General features: G+C 41.6%; 1 protein-coding gene across 2 annotated transcripts in view; it reads right to left on the bottom strand.

Moving 5' to 3' along the window:
• Positions 1 to 4047: 4047 nt before the first annotated feature.
• The window catches only part of LOC113130451 (plasma membrane calcium-transporting ATPase 1-like), an 85880-nt gene continuing 67019 nt past the window's right edge, over positions 4048 to 22908 (bottom strand). For both annotated transcript variants that reach the window (XM_026307102.2, XM_026307103.2), the window contains exons 16-21: positions 22411 to 22602; positions 17593 to 17806; positions 17185 to 17396; positions 16660 to 16767; positions 15318 to 15500; positions 4048 to 7473 (exon numbers count right to left, since the gene is read on the bottom strand). In XM_026307102.2, the coding sequence (XP_026162887.1) occupies positions 7228 to 7473; positions 15318 to 15500; positions 16660 to 16767; positions 17185 to 17396; positions 17593 to 17806; positions 22411 to 22602 (1155 nt within the window). In that variant the 3' untranslated portion in view covers positions 4048 to 7227. The remainder of the gene's footprint in view (positions 7474 to 15317; positions 15501 to 16659; positions 16768 to 17184; positions 17397 to 17592; positions 17807 to 22410; positions 22603 to 22908) is intronic.

Raw genomic sequence — 22908 nt, 5'->3', positions numbered from 1 at the left:
TGGGATGGATGGTTTAAAAGTTAACCCCAGCATCAAAACACAATTAAATTAAGGCTTGGCTGAGAATGTGGTTCACTCTCACAGTCCCGTAAACTTTCGAGCCAGTATATTAGAAGTTCTTCTATTATAAGTTCCAGCTGGACATTTCCAAGTTAAAAACGATAATTATGGTAAATTCTGATAAGACATAAACATGGTGGTACTTTTACAGACTGTATGTAAACTTGACTCAGTAAGTGAATGTTCAGAAAACCTTGTCAACTCAATAAATATGAAAGATCAGACTAATTTCAAATTTGATAAGAAATGTTCAGTTGCGTATCTAACAGGAAACACAGGGGAACTGAACCCTGGATGAGCAGGTGTCTTGGTCTTTGTGCCGATTTGACGTTGACACCGTGACCAAATTAAAATCCATGTGAGACAAATCATTTCTGTAGCAGTGAAAGGTCAGATTTAAATGTCAATCCAACTATTGAAGGTTTAAAAGTGAACACTGCTCTCAACCTTCAGACTGACATAGATTTGAATTAGAGCCTGACCGATACTGGATTTTGGAGGCCGATATTTTTGAGATTAAACAAAAAGGATTTAAAACAATCCCCTCAATCATGACCAAGACTTTTCTACTATTATAAACAATTTCCACTATTACTACTAGTAGTACCACTACAAGTAAACATAAACTTTTGCTGCCGTTCTTTGTCATGAGTGATTTTACACTAAATATCTTTGGTGTTTAAACAAATGATAAATTAGATAAATCAAGGAATTTGATGACAGTTTGTTGCAGACAGAATTATACATTTTATCAAAAATTGTCAGGCATATTAATCAATACTGAAAGGTCTGATTTCTGCTTGCAGCTGAAGAATTGACACCAGTGCCCTCTGGATATAAATCGGCTGGGCTCTAACAAAAAGACAAACATTTTACAGGTGAGCGCCAGGCTCATTATCCTCCTCCTTCCTCCAACCAGGCCAGCGGAGGGAAGCAGGACGATAATGGATCAATGGATGTGATTGGTGAGATGATACCTGCAGAGCACAAGCCTACCTGAACCACATGCTGCATGTTTCAGGCCTAACTGTCAGTGTCTCCCTCCTCCTCTCACTGCACAGACAAGTGGGTGATTAGTTCAGGTGAATCTGGAGATCTGAGTTTTTATGTGTGTTTGTGTATGGTGTGGGGTGGACAGAAGGATGAAATGGTGCAGATAGATCTATTAGTAGTTTCACTTCTAGATAAATGAGATGGTGGAAACAACAAAAAATCTTTATCTTTCAATGATCTACTAGTCACAGTTTTAACTTCCTCATTGTGTTTCACCTCACAGTGCAAAAACGTGTGTGTTTGTGTGTTTTTTATGTTGCATGTGTTTGAGGCATGTATTTGAGATTCATTTGGAAAACAAGTCAACATTTGGGATGTGTCATTCCATACTAAAACATGCAGAACACAGAACACTGAACATATACTGAACGGTTAGTTTTATCCAAATGCAGTTTTTCTTTTTCTTTTTTATCTCTTTTTGTACAGAGTGGCTTTAGGCTACACAGAACACGACAGAACCAATCGCACCAGGTTGGACATATTGCTTTAAACCACCAAATTTTGTATATATGTCATGCATGCCACATAGATGATATTATGTTTATACAAAAATAACACCAACGCCTATTACTGCGTATCATAGTAATTACAGAAAAGTCTTTTTCAGTCTTTTTTGCAGTGAATTCAACTGAGAAACCTTGTCAATAATATATCTATGTACTTATATCTCATATATATATATACATATAAGATATAAATATATAAGTACATTATATAAATATTTAGATATACATGTTAAGTGGTTATGATTATTCCAACTGTAATATTCCAGTTCGTTTAAACCATTTTTTATTTGTGAATTTTGAAGTGGATGTGAAGGTTCTCCAAAGATTTTCTTAATACCCCTCATCAGGAATCTATTCCGACAAAGGCGCAATGCAGTCAAAATGCAACTGTGACAGGATAAGAAGCGAGTTCCTTCTCCAGGCAAACTGAGAACCTTTAGAAGCAGAAGATAATAGAAGCAGTCAACTGCTGAGTCTCGTCCGGACTGTTTCTATTTGTGACGTGGGTGAAACCAGAAGCACAAACAGGTCTGGAGTGTCTCTGATGGCGGGGCTGTACTGTGCACCTGGTATGAGATGTGAGGGCAACCAGTCCAACAGACGTCCACCACAGCCACACCGAGGCAATGGCAAGAGCAGAGGGACAATCTTTTCCAGAAGGGCGGGACGAGGAGGGGTTATGTGACTGCAAACCATCTAAACAAATTTGTGCAGAAGAAGAAAAAAAGGGCGACAATGGCTTTGGCAGAACATTCTTAAAGCTTTGCTGGGTGATGATTGGCTGATTGCCCCCTCTCCCATTTCCTGTCACCAACACAAACAGCAGGTACACTTCACTCACTTATATGACAATATTTACATTATACTGACTGTAGGAGCACAGGTGTTCTGTCAGATTCAACACAAAGAGGAAACGCATCAATGTTGGGAAGGTGTGTCTCATTTAAAGCCTTAGGACACATGGCAGGAAGAGGAAGTGATGTCATGAGCGCTTGTATAGTCCTGCTCTCTTCCCGGGAAACGTTTCTGAAGCTGTTAGTCGTGTAAAATGGTGCTGACAGCTGCAGTTGTGTCCCAGCATTGGCTCTGCCTCCTCTACTGTCCAAACCTCATGACCAAATCAAAAATGAGGAATGAAGCTGAGAAACGTTGCATCCTCTCCTAAATTTGGACGACACAACCTGCGGTCCAGAGCTGGCCCAAGCATTTATTGAGATAAGACGTCCTGCAACACCTCTGGCACCCCCCAGCATGCAAACGTACACAATTCACCCCAAATGGTGACGATTAAATCACTGAAAGAAAAAAAAAGTGTACACAATCGGTGGTGGAAGAACAAGTGTCAAAATTCTTCATGATCTGTCAACAGCTGCTAAAGTTATTACAGCTGCTGGTCACTGTCATTAAACCCTGTGTTTAAAACTGATGTTACAACAAATCCATTAAAAGAGACACCCAATGTAAATTTAAAGACCCTCTGTTGATGAAGGTCTTCATGAATCCAGTTGGACCCAGTCGGGATGGGCTCAAATTAAATCAAATTCATTCTAATCAGGATGTTTTATTCCAGGTCTTGGGTCATTTTTAAAAAAAAAAATCAATTTAAATCATCCTCTGACCTACTCAGACTGGGTCTAATTGTTTGGGGGTCTTTTTGGATCAGGACCCACAGACTTAACCATCACATCTTGGCCTTAAGCTTTGTTTATACTTGCATGATGTTGGAGGTTTTCATGGTCAAAAAACAAAAGAATCTTTGAATAAGCAAGAAGTTAGCAAGTGTTACCAGCAGAAAGTTATAGTCCAAATACGGCTGCATGCTCTGCCTGACTGACTGTGGTCTTTCACGGTCTTAGAGGGTCTTGCCTGTTCAGGCATAAACATGTAGCCGGTTTACCTTTAAACATGAACAATCACAGATGCAGAGGTTGTCTAGTTTTAAAAATTGGACGATGCACGATCATGTGCTGCTATGACTTGGAGAAGCCTATGGATTTAACACTGTGATGACGTCAGTCCTGACATGGGTACTGGGCTTAAGGACACAAGCATGAACAAAGCTTTATGATGGTTTTGGTAAACTCAGACCAAGGGCAGGTTTAGGTAGATTGTCTTCCATGGGTTTGTTTGAAACAAAAAAAAAAAAAACAAAAGCAACTAACTGGTTTATTTTATGACTTGGGCCAGCTCTGCTTTGGCTGTGGGTTACTTCCTCAGTTTTTGGTCTGTCTCAGATGAGTGTTCGAGAGTTATGGACGAGGGAGGACTCGCCCATGTGAAGGAGGCAGAGCCTGACGTGGGACACAGCCCTGATCCTCTTTAAAGTCATCAGCTCCGACACCAGCCAGTTGGAAAACAGCACCAGTCCACTCATTCAAAGAAATAAGTCGTAGTAGCTTCAAAGTACAGAAACAAAGAAACCCAGAGGTTGGATAAATAATTATACACTCCCATTTAATGTTTGATACAGTTAGCTGTATTCACGTTGCATTTACTGCACTCTAATGGAGTTGGATAACTGCGAAATCACATAGCGTGTAGTGTGTCACAACATCTTAGATAAAGTGAATATAATCATGTAAAAGGGGGCTGATGAGACTGATTTGTTGAGAATCCAATTGAACGGCCAACAGGAAGTAAACAAGTCACTGCAGGTTTCAGAGCCCTAACATCAGGTGACCAAGACGACACACGTGGCATAAATATTTAGAGCTGTAAAAAGAGTCCACGGTAGATTCATCTCATTCATGTACTGTACTGTCACCACACTCTTCAGCCTATACATATATATTCATATATCTCCAAAATATTAAAAAGTACTTAATATAAAAATACAGAAGAATTGTAAAAAATGAGCAAAACATTGAATTTTATATGAAAACCATGCAAGAAAGATTCCCCATTTAGTTAAATAGTAACTCTAAGATTCAGGAAAGCAAGGGAATGAAAGGGAAGTGGTCGGATGAGAGAAGCGCAGGCAAACTGCCACCCACTCGCTTTTCATGTAAACATTGTAGAGGTCCTTTAAACTTGGTTCGGCAGTGACGACTGAAGGTTTTCTCCTTGCTTTTTGGTCGTGTTTGGAGTAAAGGGCCAGGGGAGGTAGGGTGGGAGGAGGGTCAAGGTGTCAGGGATGAGAAAGTCCAAAGGAAACCTCAATAACAATGAGATAAAAAACAATACAGACAACCTATAAAATATGGCTCTGAGTTACATAGAAAAAGCTCATCAGAGGGGAGAGGAAGAACCTAGTCATGACAAAAATTTGGAAATATGGCAGTAGTAGCACATTACTTCAATAACGTGTTCAAAGATCAGTTGATGGCTGCTAGTCAGACTAAGAGGGGATTAGACACATCGCTGCTTCTGATTGGAGGATGATTCCTTCTTCTTTTCAGATAATAATCTGTGGACAACGACAAGCAGGAAGTACTGAGTGGCAGCAGGGACAAACAATAGACACACAACTCCACAGACTCAAGCCTCCCATAAACCTCAGTGTGGCCGCCACACTGATGTCTGCTAATCAAACACAGTAGAGCAGAGACGAATGATGATGATCAAACTCGTCCTCAACTTCTGGCTGTGACGTGTCATTGACACCTGATTGAGTTTCTGTTCAGAAAATGTGACAAACAAGGGAAACCTCAGCGTCGGTACTAAGATTTGTCTCAAACACAGATGGATGATCCAGCCCCTGTTCAGAGATCCATTCACTTACTGTTTGCTGAACTAAACTCCCTCTACACTCATTGCACAGTCAGACTCCACATAAAACACATTTTAGAGGTGACATGACGACAGATAGACTCAAAGGCAAACAGATGTGAACTTGCTCTGGCCAGGGCAAACTTGTCCACAGATTTGAATGTTTCAGCTTAAGGTAAAAATAGTTGACTTTATTCTGAAGGCTGCAGCTGCAACTGCAACTTTAAAAAACAACTAAAGTTGTTAAGGGACAAGTGGCGTTCACTTTGGAATTACACACTTTAAAGATGTGAGTTAAGTATTTGCTCCTCTTTTAAATCATTTCAAAAAGGAGAGCAAACTTTGAATGATACTTTATGCACTGATGTGTGGGCGCCAGCGACTTTCATCGTGAGGCAGTGGTTAGCAGGATCGCCTCACAGTGTCATGGTCATGGTGCAGAGAAAGATGAATGAGATAAAGAAGCAAGAAAACTGGTTTGTTAGTTTCAGTTTGTGTCTAAATGAACAGAAAGCAGTGGTGGGTTAAGCCCATGATTACACAAAAAGAACAACCAGTCAGCTTCCTCTGGGTTCAGGTAGGGCTGCATTCGTTCTTCTTGGTTGGTGTATGTCAGGGCCTCATTGTACCAGGCTTTCCTCTACTGCGACCACTGGCCGCTGGTCTACACATGCAGACACCCATTGCCCTGCTGTCAAATGTAACGCGGATTTAACGGCCTGGCCACAGTTCCCTCTATGCTGGCTGAGTACTGATGTTTGCCCTGTTGAGGCAACAGGTCGTACAGTTACATAGACAGGAAGATCATGAAGCTCTGAACAGACGCTGCCTGCACACTGACACAGATGGTTGTCTAAGTGAATCCCAAATATTCATTCCTAAGTTATCATGCAACTCAACACGAATGAAACATAACATGCATCCTACTAGCGGAGGGAAACACGAGCCACGCTCCTGTTTTGCTTCAGGAAGTACAGGGGAGGGGCAGAGAGAACCAGAACCCTGACTGGATGAGATGAGGTCAGACCCCCACTGAGCAGAAAGTGAGCCCTCCCTGGACGCCGCCATGTTTGATATTTTTGGGTAGTAAACATTCTGTCCTTCGACATGCAACACAGCAGCTTAAAAAAACAAAAACAACACATACAGACACGATAAAGTGAAGAACAAATTTTTAACAGCTGAACCTTGAAGACTGTAGTGTCACACTCACAAGACATTCTCAGGAGTCTGAATCAACCATCAATTAACATTCGTTAGAGGTTTTAAAATAAACAAATGCAACATCTACAAAAAAAAAACAGAAATAAAAATAATAAAAAAAATTACATTTTTGCATTTGCCTAAAAATTGGCTGATCACCAAACCCGGCTGTTAGCTGTGGAGAAGAGCGAAAGCATATGTACATGAGAATCACTGCACTCTTTTAAAAGTTCGGTGCCACTTTGAGAGCGTTACGCAGGAATGAAGCGAGTACACGACATGCTGCTGTGAGTCCTGCAAAGATCGAATCCAACATCGTTTAAAAGCTTTTCAAAAGGATCATCAAGTAAAAAATACACATGATTGGACAAGGACAGGCGTTTCACAGTGGAGACTCTGGGCTCCAGCCGTTACTGATTCATGTGTCTGGTGGTGGTGGTGATGGTGGGAAGGGGGGGGGGGGGGGGGGGGGGGGCAAACTTACAGGCAAAGCAACGCCACAGTTAACATGAAAAACATAACATGGCAGGAGTGACTGAGGGGGTGAAGCCAATGTGAAGCATGTGCACGTGCAGAATGAGGGGATGATTTCCCTCCTCAGTGCGACAGTTCATTTGGTGGGATGACACATGATGCTGATGGAAAGGGAGGAGGAGGAGGAGGAGGAGAAGGAGGAGGGAGGAGGAGGAGGAGGAACTCAAATGGATGACTCGCAGCTGTTGTGGAACGCGCTGGGTGGCTCTCCTCCTCCCATTGCCCCAGACGAGGCACTGGGGAGGGGTTCAATCTCATCTCCAGTCTCCATGATGGGGGGGATGCGAGCCTCCTCCTCTGACAAGGGAACAAACTCAGGATGGGCCATGAAGCTGTGGATGGAGCTACGGGACTCTGGGCTCTCCAGACCCGCATACAGGGAGCTACGGAAAGCGTTCACCACCTTAATCTGAAAGAAAAGAAAAAGGAAGTGTCAGAGGACAAACAGAATAAACAAACAGAACAACAGACACAGACCCCATTTTAATCAAAGTCTAATGACTCAGGAGCTGATGGTCAAAGTGTCAGAACCTGGGCAGGGAGATGCAAAACCACAAAACACAATGAAAACAAGTGAAACAGGGGTCAGCTGGGAGGGAACAAGATGGGAAAACTAAAAAAAAAAACATCCACAAAACATCAACACTAAAAGTAAAAAAAAAGGGTCAATATGACATGATATGTCGAGGAAGCCAAGTGCATTAAAACAAACTGCAACAAAAAAACACCAACAGGCCATTGAATGAGAAGGTGCATCAAAATACAAAAGCTACAAAACACGCACACAGTTTTTATCTGTAGTAGAAGACAAATAGACTGATATTGACTGGGAAAATGTTTAGGAACTTTGGACAGTGCCATCAAGTACTGATCTTCATGGCACTGTTCCAGATTCTTCTTGTAGCATGATGATGACGAGCCCAAACACACAACTAAAGTCACAAAAACAAGAAGAACCAGGAGTCCTGCAGCAGATAGTCTGGCCCCCACAGACCCCTAATCTCAACATAATGGAGTCACCCTGGGATCACATGAAGTGACAGAGGACACCTGAGACAGCATGAATCACAGGAACTGTGGCAAGTGCTCCAAGATGCTGAAAGAATCTACTAACAAGTACCCAGAAAAACAATAGGTCACAACAAATACTGATCTGACTTTCTACCTGATCCTGAACTTAGCTGCAGGGATTTGCTCCCATTCAGCCACAGAGCAAACACTGCTGCTGGGTGATGAGGTCCAGCTCACAGGCAGTGTTCCTGTACATCCTGTGTTGGATGGAGTTGAGATCAGGGCTCTATGCAGGCCAGTCAGGTTCACTCACACCAACCAGGGAACACCACTTCATTAGGGACCTGGCTTAGTGCACGGAGGCATTGTCATGTTGGAACAGGAAAGGGCCTTCCTCAAACTACTGTAAACACATTGTTGTCAAAATATGATTTTCCTTCACTGGAACTATGAGGCCCAAACCAGGAAAAACACACCCAGGTTGTGGACAGGGTGCTGACGATTTGTTTTCCATTGTTTCTATTTTCAGTCCTTATAACTTGACTCTGCAACCAGGTCCCCACAAGGGGGAACAGTCTAACAGGCATCTGAGAACTGTTCTGCTTTATTTAGACAAAGTTCTTCTTCTGGCTACATGTGTGTAAATGTTTAGCATTTGACAACTTTGGCTTGTTTTGTTAATTAAATGCAGTGAAACATGTTTCTACTTCTACAGGGACACAGGATTCACAGGATAAAGAAATATGTACCATTATAAAACCAATTGACATGCTGTGAACCTGGAACTTTGGGGAGTATAAACAACGTACAAACACAAGTGTATAAATACCAAAAACCAATTCACAGGCAGGGAAACTGTCCTTTAGGGCCCTTGAAGGTGTCGGGCCTCATCTGGGTAAATGGCAATTCAACCTGGATGGTGTCAGAAGTAGTACTAAAAATTTTCATTTAACACCACATGCCAGTAAACACAACACACACACACACACAAGAAAAACAACACACATGCACACTATTAAGTATTTATAATGATATTCAGAACCAAAATCGTTTTGTCCTCGAGCTGCTCCCTTGTCTGTGCCTAAAGTCACTTCCTCTGTGATGAATCCGCTGAGGCTGCAGCTGATCACACTGATTTATACGCACCAGCAGAACCTCTTCATTATAATTAATAACTATGCAGTTCAAAGCTCTCTATTACTGAATCACAGGAGAGCTGCAGGCTGAGCAATGCAGCTTAGAGCATGCATGCAACCATCACACACACACACACACACACACACACGCACACAAACAGCTCACAAGTTTAAAAGCTCTTGGCTGTTAAACCATGAGAGACTTGCTGAGCCTGACAGATTTAACCCTGCTCAGGATTAACCCATAAAATTATCTTGGTGCCCAGGCTGTCGCCACAAAGGAAAAAAAAGCAGCAAGAAAATAGGACAGGGAATTTTTTTCCCCCCACTTTAATGAAGCAGAAGGTTTCACAGCTTCTTTCTGTTCTTGCTGGCCACATGTGCCAACAGTTGTGATCTGTCATAGAGTTGTCAGGCAGCAAGTCGCATCAGGGTTAATAGGTGTCTGTTAAGAGTTTAAATATCCAGCACATGCAGGGGGAAAAGCAGCAGGCTGAGTGGGAAGTGATGAAAAGTATTTAAAAAAGAGGTGAAAGAGATTAAGATACTGAAAAAATGAAAGCAAAGGAAGGTGAAGTAGGAAACAGCATTAGAGACAGAAACACATCAGCTTGTCTGCAAGTGCATTTTTCAATTGTTTGTAGTTAAGAAACGGCCAAAAATATCATCTGTTTTTATTGTCAACACATCCCATGTGTTGCTCTGTTGAAAATGTATGTGTCTGTAAAATGGGATCATCCTACAAATCTACTACCTTCACCTCCTTTGGTTTATCTGTTTAAAGAGGTAGGTATTACATTAGGTGTTACTGTATATAATAACTACACATCCTGTCATGGTATTTACTCTGAACCACCTGGATGCATCAGTCCCATCCGTTCCATCTTTATATAAACGCCTACTGGGTTTTTATCAGGCATTTATAATAAGTTATGATAATCATTGAAATATGCCATGTGAGCTCAGGACGTGCAGACACCTGATGCAGGTGTGGTCAAACAGTGTTGAGTCATGCAGCCGTGTGTGGTTCATGCAGCTCAAACAGAGAAAAAGAGACAGAGTCCAGCCAGGTGAAGCGTGGTGTTAGCTGGCCTCCGGTCACCGACTCACTGCCTGCAGTGGAGGAAGAAGCAGCAACAGCAGGGGGCGGAGCCCCGGCCGAGTTGGTGAGAGAGGAGGAGGAGCTAAGCCCTACATGGGTGGGGCTAGAGAGAGTTTTGGCGGCAGTGGCGTCATTGTGCTGGCTGACGACAGACGGCTGGCGGCGCAGGGCACCAGGCACCGCCGCCTGGCCCGTCTGGAAGGTATAGACCACATCCATCTGAAGGAAGGACAGCCACAACACACCGTTAGACAGCAGGAGAGAGAGACTGAGGGAGGACAGGACAGACGAGAGCAAACATGAAGAAAAGGAAAGGTTAGAGAACGTTTCAAAGAAGCTGGATGGTGAAGTTTGACATGTTGGGGCTTTGGAGGTCAGTCATGTTTCTGACAGAAGAAGCAGACCGGCTTCAGTAACTGTGACGTGTACATCCAGAGAGTGAATGTGATCAAACTGCTGCTTTTTGTTAAGAGACATTCATAGTGGGAAACAGGGCAGGGCTGCATCCTGATGAGTTGATGTGCATCAGCCAACAATGGCTGACAACTGAACAATTCATCAAGATGCTGCTGGGTGTTTGGGCTTACACAGAAAACAATCAGTGCCAGCATCGTGGCACTCAGCTTTGTTTTTCCCAAAACAAACCATCAACCAAACTTTTAACAAGTTATCTGACAAAAAGCCTCAAACTAACCCAAATCTGTCTTCACTGAGGCCGGGTATCAAACTCCAGTATGTTTTTGTCACAAAAAGTTTTTGAATTGAGAATAAAAACTGTCAGACATCAAGAGCTAGCACAGATTCTCAGCCTGTTTACTTTCTTATGATAAAACAAACTCAGCTCCACCTGGTATTAACATGTGATTTGTATCAGACTGGATAATGGCATCAAACAAACTTGCTAACAATGCTAATGTTACTTATACAGGTAAGCAGACCCAGTGGAGAGGCTAGCTAGCAATAGCACTAGCTTGGCTGTCACTTGTGTTCACATCAGTTTCTCCTGGTTCAGACAAGACATCTAGACACTGATCGTAGGATAATATCAGGTGGAGATAAAGTCCAGATTAAAACAATAATTGATTTAATTTTAGACCATTATTTTATGGAATGATTTTATAAAGTTGTGTTGTGAAACAAAGTCATTTGAATATTTCGGCTTATTTTGTTAAAAACAACATTGTATGAAAAGCTGCATTAGGACACCCAGCCTCAGTCTTCACCCTCCAGGTTTCTACACGCCAGATAAATTCATTAGGTTTTGTTCCAAGTAGAAAGAAGACCCATGAAATAAGATGGAGTGAGAGATTCCCGTAACCTATTTACTAAAAAAAAAATTGTATGTGTTTTTAAAGACATAACTCATTTTCCAGTGGAATGACCTAAACCGTGGTGATCTGTTCTGAAAGAGAAAGAAAAACAATCATCGGGCTAAGAGACATGAACAGAGAGGACAAGGGAAAGGCCCGAATGGAAGAGTGGTTTTGGGATGAGAAGAAAAGGATGGCCGCTTGAGAGAAATGAGTTAGTAAAAGACAAAATCCAGAAAAAAGCATTCATAGGCCAAAGGGACGAAGGAAGAAAGAACAATGAATAAAGGGCTTTTGAATCAGGATCAGCACTTGGAGAGAGAAGTGGAGACAGGAGAAAGAGGAGAAAATGTGTCACTTGGAATGACTGATAAAGTTTCAACAGTGAGGTGCTGCTTGTACCAATTATTCCCCCACTGTGTTTGACTGTTGAGGCGTTGAACAGCACAACACTGCCCACCAGGATTAGAGAGGAGGAGGACAGGAAGAGGAGCGTGGAGAGATAAGAACCTAATTAGCTTGCAGCCTTTCGTCGCCTCCCCCTCCATCCCCTCATCCTCCCATCCCAGGAGGACAGCAAACTGATACTACAGATACACATGAACAATGAAAAGAGAGAGCTTCTTCTTTGCTCTGCAGCGTGTCGGATGGCGGAGACGCAGAAGAGACCGTTTCTCGTCGCGCTGCTTCCTTCCTTCCTGCAGCTTCATGAAGGTCAGGTGAAGGTTATTACCAAACATTGTACACACCAGAATCAGGACTCTCCACCTCGACTGAAATAAAACATGCTCCTGCCTGTCCATTTAGCAGCTGTTCTGGAGCCTTCAGTCAAATCACATGATCTGAAGCCACCAAACTCTTTCCGACTCATTTTGAGTCGTGTTTGTGTCCAACATTCACTTTGTTACTTTTAGCTCTGTTTTTGGTCTCTACCAACTCCTGAAGGAAATATGTGACTCTTTAGCTGCTAAATGTTCCATTGAGATCACCAGTGTCTGCCTGCACAATGGGGTTTTAGAACTTGTTTCCTGGGGTTGAAAATTATGCTAATTGATCAGTGAGAGTGAACAACAGTAAAACTGGAGGCCATATACAACAAAAGGCTGAAACTATTAAAAACTTGATAAAACTCAGTAAAGCTGAGAGGAATTGCACATTATGGAGATAATTCTATGGAGGTTCATCAGTCTGAGAAAGTCCCAGTTTATACAATGTTATTGTGGAAAAAAGATCACAGCTGCTTTCAAACATGAGGGAGAGAGGTACTTTAAATGTTTAAAAACGAAATTATGAGAATTAATTCTTTCCTAATTCTTAATTGGCTGTGCACGGACACACTATAAATAGTAAATATGATGCAGAAGCATGTTTTAGTTGTGTAGGGTCTGGGAAAATACACTGTTACTTTTTTCTGGAGGAAGCATTTTAAAACCACATTAAAATGCCTGAAAAGTCTGAAATTCCAGTCAGATTGAGTCTGAGACTTTTCAGAGTCCGTGCGAAGAAGCAGAGGTCGAACTGAAAAACTCAAGAGGACTAAGCTGGAGAAGATATTGCAGTAGTTACTGTTAATTCAGATGTGTTTACCCTCCAGCAACAATAAGTATAAGTTAGTCCACTGCTGAAAGGAAAACACCTGACCTCTGTGACTCTCAGTGTGTTTGTGTGTGTGTGTGAGTGTGTGGGAGCAGATCACTGCCTGCTGCTACTGTAGGTGGGTGTTAGCATCGAGGCTAATGAAGTCCATAGGGACTGAATGGGATAGCCTGAGGACATGCTAATGCTCAGTGAGCGCTGATCTATTCTGTAGGATGAGTAACGTCCCAGACTGTGAGATGAGTCACTGGAGAAGACAGTGCTGTGAAGGTGCTGCTGTTTACCTCCATCACTACTCAGGTCTCCTTCCTAATTTAATAATTTGAGCATATATGTTTATTAGAATATATAATACTATCAGTTTGTTTGTCTAGGTTGAACCAAATCAACAGAGCATCAGTCAAACCTCAAACAAAAGAAAACCATACTGACAACATGATGAAAACATTTGTATTTTCCTGTTTCCTGCTCCACACAGATCAGAGTAAGTTTCAGTGGATGTTGAAGTCAAACGCTTTGTGTACATCAGGATTTATTAACTAAATCTGCTGCTGTTGCACTTTGCTGCATTTTGCTTATATTAGATAAAAACCTTTGCAATATTTCAGCTGTTATTCCATGTATTTGCACTCTCATTTTTCTACATGCAAATTGAAAATAGAAACAGGTGGATGGAAATGCAGCGAGTGACAGATGACTAGAGGAAATATCCAATAAGCCTTTCGTCCCAAGCTGAATGGCATCTTTAATTTCTGTATTCTAATAAAGTGGTTCTGTACTGGAGCTCTGCAGCGAAGTGTGAAATTAAATGGACAACAGCTACAGTGTGTGTTAAATCTCCAGTCTTACCTAAAAACACTGTCTTAATTTCTAACACAAACACATGTGTCAAAGTGCTGAATGTGGAGAACAGTTTGTGTCACAGGGGACAACATGAAGCTTCAGACAGAGACTTAAAGAACCACTCCACTTGTCTGCAGCTGCCACAATAAACTTTTGTCTGCAACTCTGATCCTCTGAACTGAATTTTAAATATGCTGACAGTCTTTTTCAGCTCCATTCAGTCTGACCTGGGACAGTGTGAGCAATGATGGTACAACGTGACGAAAACAATGTCACGCTCACTTTGGCCCAAAACATTTGTCTTTTCCAGATTTGGCTTTTACCAGACAGGACAACCACAGTGCGATCAATCATGTCTAGAGATATCCCCTGCTCATTTCACCTTTCGAGCAAGTTGCAGTTCGTTATTGGAGATAAATACCATACTCATCACTTTTTACTGAATGAATAAGTAGGTTGAACATCTCACATCTCGTTTCACATTTTAAACTACTGTTTTTCCCAAGACGAGCTGTACAGAGATAAGCCATTGTTACTGGGAACACTGACACATTACAAGACATAAAACCAGAGACTGTCATGGTCCATGCTCAGTCCAGTTTCCGACATAAGACACTCAGATCATTACTGGAGTGATCCTGATATTATGGGTGAAGATTACAACCCAAGCAGGATATTTTATTGGAACTGTAAGTGAAACCATTCTGTTATTTTTAATAACAAAATAACATAAAATCAGTTTCCTACATGAACATAACAGATTTAATCAAATCACAAACCAATTAGCAGAAAGTGTTGGCACTAATTAGCTTCACTGGCTTCTTACTGCTTGACTAAAATGAAGTGCAGCTTTTTTTTTTAAACTTTCAGAATGAAACAACATCGTGCGTTGGACATTTTGACTCTGCTCTCAGTTCTTTACCTTCATTTGATTCAGCAGAAGATTCGGGGGGTTCTTTGTTTAAAGTTTGTTTTGCCGACAACAACAATCAGTAATTTACCTGAGTAGCTTTTAAAAGCTAAAAAGATTGAAAAATCCTACAAATTAAATAACAAATAATCAGTTTTGTTCCAGAGTCCTGTGTTTCTTTGGCAACTGATGTTTCTGCAGCTCTGAACAAACAGATGTTTGAGTTTTGTTATTACATTCTTTAACAACAAAAACTTAATATCAGAAAAACCTTAAAACAAAGGGTAACTAGTGATAAATTTAAATTGGGTAGTGTGCGGGGGTGTAATGGTAAAGTGGTCGTACCTGTGTCTGGATGCGGTTCAGACCTCTGAACCAGAGGATCTGGCCTCTCCTCAGCTCCATCTCGGCGTGGTCGATCTCGTCAGCACCCTCGGTCAGCTCCTCCTCGTGGATCTCCTCCTTTGTGATGCCGTGACCTGCCTCCTTCAGGAACTTAAGGCGATGGGTGGGGATGGCTGAGATCAGCTGGATTTGACAGACAGAAATCAGTTTTGTGAAAAGGCCTTGGTGCTGAGTTTACACCTACAGATCAGATTACATGTTTTGATCAGTCGCACCGAGCCTGCGGAACCTGCTGCTGTGACAGCCCGTTAACAGCAGAGAAGGGTTTTCCGGAAATACAGGGGACACTTGCAACTTCTACTAAAAACAGATAACGGCTCAGCTGATTTTTACTACTTAAATCTTAACAACTCAGTTATTGGGATTTTTTAATTGCAAAATTTACAATCAAAGGTTCCTTGTACCTGTACCTGTAACAGACCACAAACATCAAACACAAAACAAGAGAACTACTGAAAAAACGTTCTGATGAATATTTTTGTGTGTAACCTGAGCAGCATATTCGTTTTAATTATATATGAACATATTATTCAAACAGACATCTGGCTCACTGTACTGTGAAAAGGTAAAATTCAGGTAAAAATATGAATCTTATATGTAGAACCCAGAACTCCTGTCAAGAAGTAAGGTTTATGTATTGGAATAATCTCAAAAGCAAATATATTTATTGTTTATTTATTTATTGTGTGTCGTGTGTGTCTTTCATTTCGTGCATTAGTGTTGTCTGTGTTTGGTCTTGGTCGTGCTGCATGTACTGTTCAATTAAAAAGATCAGAGGTAGACAGACCTAGCCTCCTGCCGCACATCAGCTTTTCATATTTCTGTCATATTTGCCTCCTCACTCACTTATTAGAAACAACAAGTCTTTCCAAAAATAACACAGAGCTCAGATCAGTCTGTTTCTGTCTTTTTGTCTGTGTTCTCAGTCTCTGCCCTCCAACTGAACCCACCAGACTTCACTCAACTGAACTTTTTGTCTAAATTGTGTGTGTGTACATGTTAATTGGCTCATGCATGTGATGGCGCGTTGTGTGTGTATCCACAGAGGGACTGACACGTTGGGCTTGTTTTTCCCCGATGCTCGTAAACAGGAGTCGCACTGCTTTCATGTGCTGAGCTCATTACCATGGCGATGGTCGTGATGGCAACACTGCAGCAGTGTGACTGCCACAGACCTCATGTATCCACCTCTTCATCTCTACTCGGCACACATTTATTCTCAGATTCCTAACGCATACTGCATGTTCGGCCCTGACGCCCGTGGTTGTGGTTCTGGTCTCACCTGTCCCCACAGCAGCTCGCCAACGCCGATGAACACACACCACAGCCACTGGTCGATGGTCAGAGCCTGGCAGGAGAAAGGTTTCCCTCCAAACTGAACGATGATGATCTGAGGAGGAACAAGTTGTAAAGGTGACACATCTCATCGTGTGATCAGTTTAGTTAACATGTCACATCCTTCACAATCATCTCAGGGAATGAATGGCCTTTTGCTGTGTGATGCAGTGCTTCTCCTCTTTCTTCCTCAAGATTAATATTTAAATATTCTTCTGATGGGGGCGATCTTTACTTTGGCTCTGCTGTCGATGAAATACTTTGCAGGAAGCAAAGGTTCCGGTATTTTAAATCTCACTGCAAGCAACTATTGGAATAAAAAACTACAATCAAAATGAGAAAAGCCATTTTAGAGCTCATGCATAGTATGCAGAATGGCCTCTCACCATGAATATTAATTTATTGACTTCTTATTTTTCACATTTTCACTTTATTCTGTCTGCATGTATGATGATGATGGTGATGGAGTTACCTGCAGGGCGAAGGTGCCCAGTACAACACTGCAGAAGATGGGGTTCCTGTAGATCCCCTCGAACACGTTCCTCTCTCCGTGGATCTTCCTGGCGTTGATTTCATTGAAGAGCTGCATCATGACGAACACGTTGAACACGATGGTGTAGTGCTCAGAGGGTGGCGCGTGCAGGGGAGTGTTGCGGCCGCTGTCGATATCGAAAAATGTCTCACCTGAGAAACAAAACAGGTAAAGACAAACAATAAATATCCAAATACCTCTGTATTTCCTCTGGATTTACTCACTGACTGATGTATTTTGCACTGAGGTAACTGAACAGGCAGATTTTGGCTAAATGGTTGTATGCACCTGGTTTCTACAGTTTCCTCTAGAGTTTTCTCTGTGTATGCCCTTAGTCGTGTCACTCACCAGCGAACAGAAGGGTGAAGATGATGACGAGCTGGTACACGGCGTGGCCCAGGATGTTCTTCATCATGGTCCTGGAGATGAGAGGCTTGTCACGACCGTAAGGTTTACGCAACAGCAGAGACTCGGTAGGCGGCTCGGTGGCCAGAGCGAGAGACGCCAGAGTGTCCATGATGAGGTTCACCCAGAGCATCTGGACAGCTTTCAAAGGAGAGTCCTGCGGGAGGAGGAGGGGGGGTCAGGATATTCATTTACAGGAAATAACACGAATCTGAATCGCTGAAGACTTTTACTTTCTCTGCATGTTTTTCAGGTGAGAAGATCTACTTATTAATTTATTTACAGTCAATATTCCCCTAAAAGATGCTGCATCCAGCATGAGTTCAATATACACACCAGTAAAGGACAGTACAAATTAAATCATCTCTCCTCTGACTCAGCATTGCAGCCCTGTAACACTGACAAACACTCATGATGGACAGTTAAAATCAAAGCAGCAGACACAACAATCAGTGCAACACCTACATTACCCATAATTCAGTCTGGTTACTGACATTTGGGTTAGTGAAGTTATTAATGTAGCTTTTAGCTGAGCAGCAGGTTACAGAGGTTTAGAAAGCTCACATCTTTCTAACTCCACACCCTCTGATTTTTTTTTTTTTAAATTTTCAAACCTTTAATCTTCAGACTGATGCTGACTCAAGTGACATCACTAGAGGCTATTTAGATTTTGTGCAGCCACAAATAACAACAAGATCTACAGTCCTACACCCTAAGACCTGTAAACAGAATTTAATGTGCAACAGTTTCTTTTTGTTTTACCATCATTATGAAAAGCACATTTCATCCTGGTGTGCCATTTGCTAGAGCGACTCAGATGCATTTAAGGGGAAAAAAAGCATTTACACAGACACCACACACTTTAGCAGACCCCCTCTACTTCTGAAACCCAACCCACGCCGCTGGGTCCATCTTTTATATAAACAATAAAGACATAAATCAGTCGGTCCCCATCCTTTAATGATGTGTGCCAACATTTCTGTGGCCCAACAGAAACCAAGTGCTGGATGATCAGTGAGCAAGAACACAGCACAGAGACCACAGACTTGCTGAGTCCCTGTTATATTTCAGGATTAAGATGGTGACGTGTTGCCATGGTTTCAGGCGGTATCTTAGCCTACTTTGTGCTCTCTCTCTCTGTAGATGAGTTAGTTATCTGTCTTGCCAGCTGTGAGCCTTTCAATTAATACACAGCCGCAAGTTACTTTTTTTTTTTATTGTGTCAGGAGTTCAGTTTCATGATTAGAGACAAATTATGAGACAAAAAAAGTGACAAAACCGCTGCGCCTCCTTGCCGTGCTGAGATGGTCACATCAAAATCACAAACGACTCTGTGGAAATTTGACCAAACAATGGTTCCAGAGAGCAGATGCATCAAACACAACTGTAGGCCTTCAAATATAATTCAAATATCAACACTTGCATTAGTTCATGCTCAACAATAAACCAATGCTCACTAGAAAAAGTGATTTACTAACAGCTGAGGAGTGAAACATTAAATTTGATGTTTCATCCATCCTTCCATTATCTATACCCGCTTATTCCTTAACCAGGGTCCCAGGGATCTGCTGGAGCCTATCCCAGCTCTCTTTAGGTGAAAGGCAGGGGTACACCCTGGACAGGTCACCAGTCCATCACAGGGCCTAAATTCGATGGTATTGAAGATGAAAGTCTGCAGAGGAATATATGACTTTTTATGTATCTCTATAACAGACTGATCTCACTGTTTAGGCTACATTTCTCAAATCTCATTTCCTCTAACTGTCACAACTTACGAGTGCTTTTTAACACTATTGATTCTGTTTTTCATGGTCCACAGTCTACTTGCTTAGAAGCTTCTGTTGAGTTGTGTAATGACTTCCTTCAGTTTTTTGTGGATAAGGTTGCCACTATTAGGTCTCTTATCTCACTGCCTGTTTCTGCTCCTTCGGTGTCTGTTCCTTGTTGTGCTGTCTTTTTTGTTCAATTCCAACCAATATCTATGTCACAACTAGAGGATGTGGTTGGCTCTCTGAATCCCTCAGGCTCCCCACGTGATCCAGCTCCCCCGTGGTTTTTTAAAGAAGTTTTTCCCTGTGTAGGCAAATTGGTCCTTAACATTATTAACAGTAGTTTATCGTTTGGTGTTGTTCCTTCTAATTTTAAGCATGCGGTAGTGCAACCGCTTATAAAGAAACCTAGTCTGGATCCATCTGTGTTGGCAAACTATAGACCTATTTCCAGACTACCGTTTTTTTCAAAGGTTTTAGAAAAAGTTGTTTATGCTCAACTGAAAGCATTTTTGGATGAGCATGAGATTCTAGAGATCTTTCAGTCCGGTTTTAAACCACACCACAGCACAGAGTCAGCTTTAATTAAAGTTTTTAATGATATTTTTACTTGTTCTGATACTGGCGATTTCGTGGTTCTTATTCTTCTTGACTTATCTGCTGCCTTTGACACAGTTGACCACAACATTTTGATTTCCCGCCTGCATGACGTTGTGGGAATCCGTGGTCTTGCATTGGAGTGGTTTAGATCTTATCTGGTAGCTAGAACTTTCTCTGTGGGTCTTGCCAGCTTTGAATCCTCCTCTGCTCCCCTGTCCTCCGGGGTTCCCCAGGGTTCCGTTTTGGGTCCTTTACTTTTTTCCCTCTACTTGCTTCCTCTGGGTCACATCTTTAGACAACATGGCATATCATTCCATTTTTATGCAGACGATACCCAGGTCTATTTTCCATTGAAGAAAAAGGAGGGTTTCTCAATTGCACGTTTGCTCGCATGTCTTGATGACATTAAAGCCTGGATGGCGTTAAATTTTCTTCATTTTAATGAGGCAAAGACAGAAGTAATGTTGGTTGGCTCTAGTGCCTCCAGTGTATCTTCCGGTGTTAATCTAGGTCCCTTGACATCATATCTTACACCACTGGTCACTAATTTAGGTTTCAAAATGGATAGGGATCTTAAATTCGATAAGCAAATCGGTGCAGTGGTAAAATCCGGTTTTTTTCACTTAAGGCGTTTGGCAAAACTACGACCTCTAGTGTCAAAGCAGCACTTTGAGCTAGTAATTCATGCCTTTGTTACATCACGCCTTGATTACTGTAATGCTCTGTATCTTGGGGTCAGTCAGGCATCCCTTTTACGTCTCCAGCTGGTCCAAAATGCGGCGGCGCGTCTTTTAACTGGAACGCGAAAATACAAGCACATCACACCAATCCTGGCTGCACTCCACTGGCTGCCAGTGTCTTTTAGGGTTCATTTTAAGGTTTTATTATTTGTTTTTAAATCTTTAAATGGTCTTGCCCCTCCTTATCTTACTGAACTCCTTCACCCTTATACTCCTAGCCACTCCCTTAGATCAGCCGACCTCCAGCTTCTTGAGGTACCAAAAACGAGGAGGAAGCTCCGTGGAGATAGATCTTTCTCTGTTGCTGCCCCAAGGCTGTGGAACAATTTGCCTTTGAACATAAGACAAGCCCCTACATTAGCTATGTTCAAAGTACAACTTAAAACTTATTTGTATACTCAAGCCTTTGGACCGGCGTGATGGAATGATCATGGACTGTTTTTATTGTTTTTATTTTTTTAACTTACTCTTAAAATTCTTATTCATGTATGTGTGTGTATGTGTGTATATATGTATGTATATATACATATATATATGTAAATTCTTTGTTTTGGTGTACGGCACTTTGTGTCAGCTCTTGCTGTTCTTAAAGCGCCTTATAAATAAAAGTATTATTATTATTATTATTATTGTTTCAAATTAAAATAAAAGCCAGGAGGGTCAAATAATAACAGAAAATTTCATCTTATTGCTGTTGTTAAAGAAATGCAGAGTAATTTTTGTCTCTAAATGTGTCAGACTTATTCAGTTGTTTTTTTAATGTTTATTATTTAACAGGAGGAAAGATACGCAGCTGTGAGGACACACTTCTGCACAGCGGCATAGCTGAATAGTAACATCAGCATGCTAACAATGACAATGCTAACATGCTGATGTTTAGCAGACAGTTTCACTACATTAGTTTAATGTGATGACATACTAACATCTGGCAGTTAGTCGTAAACAAAGGACAGCTGGGGCTAATGGGAGTGCTCTTAGTTTTACACATTTTTAGCATAAATAAATCTGTAATACATTTCATTATCATACATCTCATTCTGATCATAGCACAAAATGAAAATTTAGGACATTACTAAAGATATTACAGTTCATCCTGATGGACACATGAATGTCTGGACCAAATTGAGACATCTCAGTCTGGAGTGAAATACCCACACAGCAAGGCCTTAAAATACAGAGATCCAGAGTAGCTAATAATGAAAAAATATCTATTTGTGTTTTGAATTTTGAATTTTTTTTTGAAAGATGTAAAATAAAGTGACAACTCCACTGACAAATTATTTTCACCAACTCACCAATGATGTGAAACATAAACTTAAAATACTATTTGCAAAGTGGGTTTTTAAAAAGTAAATGAAATTATGTTCTAAAATGCTCATAATTGTAGGATTCATCAGATGGAGCTAAAATCAGACTTATAAAACAAATGAAAAAATAAATGTAATTAGATGCATTCATTTTATGCAAATTCTTGGCAGCCCTAGACTTCTACGTAAACTAGAGCTACAGGTGCCAGCTTAACAAAGACCTGGATTCACCAGATAACACCATCCATGTCCATCACTGTTGTCAGATTCAAAATGGAGATATCTTGTCTAAGTGGCTGCGATGAGCAGATTAACTACAGATCCAGGGTGTAGCCTGCAGCCTACCTGTGTGATGCAGGCGCCGGTGAACGCCACAATCACAGCCACCACATTGACGGTCAACTGAAACTGCAGGAACTTGGAGATGCTGTCGTAGACGTTCCTCCCCCACATGACGGCCTTAACGATGCTCGTGAAGTTGTCGTCAGTCAGGATGATGTCAGACGCTTCTTTGGCCACATCAGTGCCGGCGATTCCCTGACAGGAAACAGAGGGATATGATGATCAAAATGTAGAACAACCAGTGAGAAACTGGGCCCAAGCTTCTAACCAGGACTTCCTAAGTGGTCTTGACACTGAACCTCAAACTGGTTATACTGGGCAGGTATGTCTGGGAGAGGATGTTGGTAAATGAAACTATGCATTTGTGAGCTATTTTTAAAAGTGCTGAGTACCACCTGCAGGGTAGAGACTGACTAACACACTGTCGGTTAGGGATGTGCTGACAAAAAGAAAAATGACATCAGACTAATCCTCTAACTGATGGCTTGGTACATTTGATTT

The sequence above is a fragment of the Mastacembelus armatus genome, chromosome 5 (assembly GCF_900324485.2).
Source record: "Mastacembelus armatus chromosome 5, fMasArm1.2, whole genome shotgun sequence".
NCBI classification, from domain to species: Eukaryota; Metazoa; Chordata; class Actinopteri; order Synbranchiformes; family Mastacembelidae; genus Mastacembelus; species Mastacembelus armatus.
Note: the sequence above shows the minus strand (reverse complement) of the source record. Positions and strands in the feature narration are given on the sequence as shown.